Source organism: Nematolebias whitei, chromosome 18 (assembly GCF_014905685.2).
Source record: "Nematolebias whitei isolate Nwh7 chromosome 18, NemWhi1, whole genome shotgun sequence".
Classification (NCBI taxonomy): domain Eukaryota; kingdom Metazoa; phylum Chordata; class Actinopteri; order Cyprinodontiformes; family Rivulidae; genus Nematolebias; species Nematolebias whitei.
In genome coordinates, this window is record NC_056515.1 from 2,102,397 (window position 1) to 2,109,425 (window position 7,029).

A 7,029-nucleotide genomic window follows, 5' to 3' on the forward strand; every position below is an offset into this window, starting at 1 on the left:
ATGTGACACGCCGTGTACCCACAGATGTGACACGCCGTGTACCCACACAGGAGAGACGTGCTTTACACAGAAGCCCTTTTAACATAAAATCGAGTAGCACACCATTTATGCTGCTACACACAGTAACGATGGTCAGCTTTTCCTAGGTGCTAAATTCAGCATCTTTTTATATTTACAGATCACTCTCGTGCTTTTATGTTTGTTTTAATACATTTGTTTCAGAGAAACTACAAATTAAATAAAAATTTCCATAGAGTAACCACGAAATGTTCAGAAAAATCTTAAATAAAACTTAATGTAACAGAGTCATTTTTGGAATCTTTATACATACATATGTGTGATTTTAAAGTATTTATCTTTTTTTTAATGAGAGTTCTCTGATTTACTACTTTAACCCAGGACATTGAATGCGCGTTAGTTTAGTGAAACGTTCATGACTTTCGGAAAGTTCCAAATATTTAATACTGTCATTGCCGAATGTAGAAGTTACTTTGGTTTGCGTAATTTATTAACTGATTATATATGTAGTTTTCGACTGGTTTAGCGGCACTCTTGTTGGTCCTTCCATTTAGTTTTTCTTGAGGACTTTTTTCAAAAGGAAGTTTTTATTTCCCATGTTTCTTTAAGCCTGAACACACTCGCTGAACAGTTAGCTTGTTTGCGGCTTCGCAGAGATGCAGCTAGCTCTGAGTAAAACTTTTGGTCAGAAACCGGTTAGATTTCAACTCGAAGAAGATGGAGACTTTTACATGGTTGGATCAGAGGTATGTTGACCTGTGGTCTCTGACTGTTCGTGCTTGTCATCTGTAAAAACAGCCTCGGCTCCGTCCGTGATGCTAGCAGCAGCTAGCATCATGCTAACGGACTGCTATAAACAAAGAGATGCGTTCAGGTTCAATGAAGTCAGCGACTCAAGGAAAAATCAGCTTCCGAACAAAAACAGACATTAACAGCTTTAAATGTTGTTTAATGACATTAGTTTTCAAACTGCTGCATTTAGTTTTTTACAGTTTGTATGTTTTGCAAAATTAGGTCTATCCTGCAGATGTTGGATGCTGCAGATGTTGGATGCTGTCTATCATGGTGCACTAAGATTCATAACTGGCTGTGATTATCGTACCCACCACTGCACCCAGTATTCACTGGTTAACTGGACATCATTAACTTCACGCAGACTCTCTCACTGGTACATTTTCATCTTTAAATCACTTCCTGGTCTGTTGCCTTCATACATCTCCTCCTACATGTCTCTGCGTGAGTGCAGCTACAGCGTGCGCTCTCAGGACATCATTACCTGCAGTGTTCCCTCAGTGAGGACTGAACTAGGCAAAAGGGCCTTCTCCTACTCCGCTCCTGTTTCCTGGAATATCTTACAAAAAGATTTGAAGCTCTCGACCTTGACCTCTCTAAGTGGCTTTAAGAACCTGTTGGACTCCTGGCAGGGTCCAATGCAGACATGTTCCTGTTTTTAGTTTTATACATTTGTCTCGGAATCTAGCAGTTTTTTTGGTTTTGTTACCTTTTTCCTTTTAGCCATCCTATTTGTTTGTAAAAAAAAAAAAAAAAAACAAAAAAAAACTGTAGTCTGAGTTTTTATAACTGTTTATTGTTGTTGCTGTTGTCCATTGTTGTCATCTTTCTTTGTTAAATCAGGTCTCTCTTGTAAATGAGTCCTCGAGGCTCAATGGGATTTACCTGTATAAATAAAGGTTGATTGAGGTCTAGAAAAATTACGTTTGAAAAATAAATTTATTGTGAGATTTAACTTTAAAAAATTCTAGTCATTTAAATTCACTTTGTGAAATCTACTAGAAAACATTATTATTATTATTTCTACAAAAACGGATGCATTTATATTTTAAAACAGGTAAAACAGCAGGTTTTAGTTTTCTTCTGATGTAAATTAATGTTTGAAAAGAAGATCAAAAAATAATTTGTTACAGTTTACATCCATCCATCTTGTACCTCTTACCTGTGGTCGGGTCACGTGGGCAGCAGGTTCAGGAGAGAAACCCCAGAACCAGAGACGCGTTCCAGCTGCTCTTGAAGGACCTGGAGGTGTTCCTAGACCAGAGAAGATCCACAGTCCCTCTACAGTTTTGGGTTCAGAGGAGCAGCTCTACTCCGAGCGCCCCCAGATGATGGATCTCCTCATGATCTTTAAGGATGAGACCCGTCCCCCACCCTACGATGGAAGCTCATATCGGCTGCTTGTACCCAGGATCTGGTTCATTGGGTCATAATCCAAATCTCATGACCACAGGTGAGGGCTGGACCAAAGACAGACCAGAAAATTGAGAGCTTTGCCTTTCAACTCAGTTCTCTCTTCACCACGACTGACCAGAGCAACACCCTCATTACTGAGGACAAGGCCCTGATCTGTGGTCCATCTCCTGCTCCATCCTACCATCACTCAGGAACATGACGCCCAGATACTTGAACTCCTCCACCTGAGGCTAGTGTCCCTGACCCGGGGCGGGGGTAACGTCCCACCTGTTTCCAGTTTACGACCTGTGGTTAAAATTCATTCATTCAATCTTTATTTCTACAGGTTAGTCCCAATGAGCCTCGGAGACTCATTTACAAGAGACATCTGATTTTAACAGAGTGATGACAACAGTGGACAACAAAGACAACAACACACAATCATAAAGGATGAATATAAATTGAGAATAACAAGGGAAAATAAAATATTAAAAAATTTAACAAAAAACAGCTAGGTTATAAGGCAATGTAGAAAATTAAAAACAGGAACATGTCTGCATTGGTTTTTCCCATGAACTTAGCAGATGTTTGAAGCCACTTAGAGAGGTCAAAGGTCGAGAGCTTCAGATCTTTTTACAAGATATTCCAGGAATTAGGAGCGGAGTAGGAGAAGGTCCTTTTGCCTAGTTCAGTCCTCACTGAGGGAACACTGCAGGTAATGATGTCTTGAGAGCGCACGCTGTAGCTGCACTCACACAGAGACATGTAGGAGGAGATGTATGAAGGCAGCAGACCAAGTCTGCGTGAAGTTAATGGTGACCAGTTAACCAGTGAATACTGGGTGCAGTGGTGGGTACAGTAGTTACAGCCAGTTATGAATCTTAGTGCACCATGATAGACAGCATCCAACATCTGCAGCATCCAACATCTGCAGGGTGCTTGTAGGAGCGTTCATGTAAATAATGTCACCTTGATCAATGGAGGGAAGGAAGGTCACAGTTACAAGGTGTTTCCCAGCGTTCAGAGTTAAGACAGGATTTGGAGATTGCAAAAGCTGGAAAGCCTTAGCAACTGTTTTAGCTCAGCAATAAACAACTGTGTCATCAACATAGAAATGTAAAGATGCATCAAGGATGCTCTGACCTACATTACCTATGTAGATTGTAAAGAGAGTGGGTCCTAAGACTGAGCCTTGTGGTACACCATTGTTGACTGTTAAATAACTGGAGGAAGTACCATCCAGTCTGAGAGTTAGTGAACCAGCCAATGGTGTGGTCCGAGAAACCATGAGAGCTTATAACATCCAGTGTTTTCCCTAGTTAGCTTGCCATGGCGGGGTGCTCATCTCATCCATGATTTTTGCTGATGGGGGTGACGGAGACATGTCTGAGCGCAGCTTGTACTAACAGCTTTTGAGCGGGGGCGGGGGGCGTTCAACATGAGGGAAGAGGCAGTGTGAGTGCTGCCTTTGGGCGTTTTAGCTAGAGAGCCTGCATTTTGCGCAGCTACCTTAGTGATATGTCGGTGCCGGGCGGGCAAGTTCAGTTTGGTAGGCGGGGTGCTCAGTTCTGTTGACGGGGTGGGGCACCCCGCCTGTATAATGGTAGGGGAAACACTGACATAAGATGTTATGATCCAGTGTCAGAATCTTTAGACAGGTCTAAGAAAAGTGCAGCACAATAATCCTTAGCATCCAGTGCTTCAACAACATCATTAAGAACCTTCAGTGAAGCAGTGGTTGTGCTGTGTTGTTTCCTGAAACCAGATTGATGTGGAGGTAAGATGTTAAATGAGTCCAGGTAATCTTTGATTTGAGAGTTTATCAGTTTTTCTAGAACCTTGGCTAAAATGCAGAGTTTAGAGATTGGTCGATAGTTGTTCAGTGAGGTGGGGTCACCTCCCTTCAGCAAAGAAGAACAAAGGCTGTTTTCCAAGTGTCTGGATGGAGTTTTGTCTTATGGAGAGATTGAAGATGTGGGTCACAGGGACTGTGATGATATGAGCAGCCAGCCTTAAGAAATAAGGTGGAAGTTCATCTGGACCTGCAGATTTTTTAGGATCAAGATCTTTTAACAGTTTATTGACCTCACTGACTGAACATAATGAAAATATGTGGTTTACTGCAGATTGACTTGGTAGATGTTTGGCTTAATTAGAAGTGGCTGATCTTCCATTAGTAACTGTGTCAAATAAAGAACTAGAAGCAACAAAATGTTTGTTAAAACGGTTCAGGATGTCATGCTTATTTGACACAGGAACAGAAGAAGTTGTGATGGGAGGTCTGATGATTGGGGGTGCCTGAGAGAGATTTGATGGTTTTCCAGAATATTTGAGGGCCATTTAGGTTTTGGAGGTCTGAGTTAAGAAATAATTACATTTTACAGCTTTGATGGAAGTTGTGCATTTATTCTGCTGCTGCCGAAAACTCAACCAGTCAGTATTTAGGGCTGGGTACCTTTCTAAAAAAATCAGTATCTGTACCGGTGTCGGTACCTTCACTTCGGTGTCGGTTCCTGGACGGTTCTTTTTTCTGTACCAATTGTGTAATTACCTTTAAGCTCTGGGCCTCACTGGCTCCTGAATGGCTGAAGAAAAAGCTATTTGGGAGCCGATTACCATACCATACCATACCATACCATACCATACCATACCATACCATACCAATTTATTTATAAAGCACTTTAAACAGTGACAAAGCACACCCAAGTGCTGTACAGGGACAAACAGAACAAGCACATAGCAACAGATTACATAACAGGACACCAAAAAGTAGAAACCGACAAAAACAATAATGGATAACAACAACAACCGCAACATGACCAACACAGTGTGATGCACACTGACTCAGCACAGATCACACAGTGCTGAAAGCCAGGGAATAGAAGTGTGTTTTTAAGCAAGATTTAAAAACTGTGAGGGAGGTGGCCTGTCTAACCAGCAGAGGTAACTCATTCCAAAGTCTTGGGCCTGCTACAGAGAAGGCCCTGTCACCTCTGCGCTTGAGACGGGTTCCTGGGACTGTTAGGAGCAACTGGTCTGCTGATCTGAGAGAACATGGTGGGTCATACGGCTGGAGCAGATCAGTAAGATAGGAGGGGGCAGAGCTGTTTAGTGATTTATAGACATACAAGAGTATTTTGAATTTGATTCAAAGGTGAACCGGAAGCCAGTGTAGGGAGGCCAAAACAGGTGTAATGTGCTCTCTTTTGCTTGTGCTGGTCAAAAACCGGGCTGCTGCATTTTGGACCAGTTGGAGTCTAGCTATGGAGGTCTGACTGATACCAAAAAGGAGTGAGTTGCAATAGTCGAGCCTGGATGTAATGAATGCATGAATTACTGTCTCCAGGTTATTTTTGGACAATATGGGCTTCAGCTTAGACAGACGCCTCAGCTGGAAAAAGCAGGATTTAACAATCATATTTACATGATTGTTGAGTTTCAGAGAAGGGTCAAGTATCACTCCTAGATTAGTGACTCTTTGTTTCACTAACGGTGACAGAACGGATAGGTCGATGCAGTGGTTGGTGATGGTGTCATTACCCGCTCTCAACGTAATTTATATGGACCGGGTGGGGCCCACACGACAGATGGTCGTGGACTAAATTTTTCAGTGCAGCGCTTTGCGTGACGGGATAAAACCCATAAGCGACAGCCTTAAAGGGCTACGCCTATACTCATACGATCTGGGGTTACAGTACGTAACCAATGTTTTCTTCTACCGGACCGAGACCTAGGTTTTAGCCCGGGCCAGAGTTCGCCTTTTTGTTCCATGACAGAGTTCGATGGCGTGTTCACACCTCCCCAAACGAACCGGACTTCCTAGGAAAACGAGCTAGAGTTCGATTAAAGCAGACTAAACAGGACTGGTGTGAATGCACCCTAAGTCGCACGAAGACTTGGCAGTTATTTTACGCCGGATGCCCTTCCTGATGCAACCACAGACCACCGAGCTACCACAGCCCTCTGTGTGGAGCAGAGAGCTGCTATTTAGGACACCCGGAGGAGCAGATGGTGGGGGTTAAGGGCCTTGCTCAAGGGCCCAGAGTAGGGCGAATGAGGGTGGGGGCAGGTGTGGGTGCTTCACCTACCCCACCCACATTTTTGAAGTTGTTGGTATATATATATATGTATATACTGTGTATGTATATATGTTTATATATATACAAACCGGATTCCAAAAAAGTTTGGACACTAAACAAATTGTGAATAAAAACTGAATGCAATGATGTGGAGATGGCAAATGTCAATATTTTATTCGTAATATAACATAGATGACAGATCAAAAGTTTAATCTGAGTAAATGTAACATTTTAAAGGAAAAATATGTTGATTCAAAATTTCACAGTGCCAACAAATCCCAAAAAAGTTGGGACAAGTAGCAATAAGTGGCTGGCAAAAGGAAATTGAGCATATAATGAACAGCTGGAAGACCAATTAACACTAATTAGGTCAATTGACAACAAGATTGGGTATAAAAAGAGCTTCTCAGAGTGTCAGTGTCTCTCAGAAGCCAAGATGGTAAGAGGATCACCAATTCCACCATTGTTGCACAGAAAGATAGTGCAGCAATACCAGAATGGTGTTATCCAGCGTAAAATAGCAAAGACTTTTAAGTTATCATCATCAACCGTGCATAACATCATCAAAAGATTCAGAGAATCTGGAACAATCGCTGTGCGTAAGGGTCAAGGCTGTAAAACTCTACTGGATGCTCGTGATCTCCGGGCCCTTAAACGTCACTGCACCTCAAACAGGAATGCCACTGTCAAGGAAATAACAGAATGGGCTCAGGAATACTTCCAGAAAGCATTGTCAGTGAACACA

The 7,029-nt window shown here is 42.3% G+C and overlaps 1 protein-coding gene across 1 annotated transcript in view; it reads left to right on the forward strand.

Annotated features, from left to right (window-relative positions):
- Window positions 1-636: 636 nt before the first annotated feature.
- Window positions 637-7,029, forward strand: part of LOC119424906 (SWI/SNF-related matrix-associated actin-dependent regulator of chromatin subfamily B member 1) — a 22,946-nt gene continuing 16,553 nt past the window's right edge. The window contains exon 1 of the mRNA XM_037692417.1: window positions 637-764. Coding sequence (XP_037548345.1) covers window positions 675-764 — 90 coding nt within the window. The 5' untranslated portion in view covers window positions 637-674. The remainder of the gene's footprint in view (window positions 765-7,029) is intronic.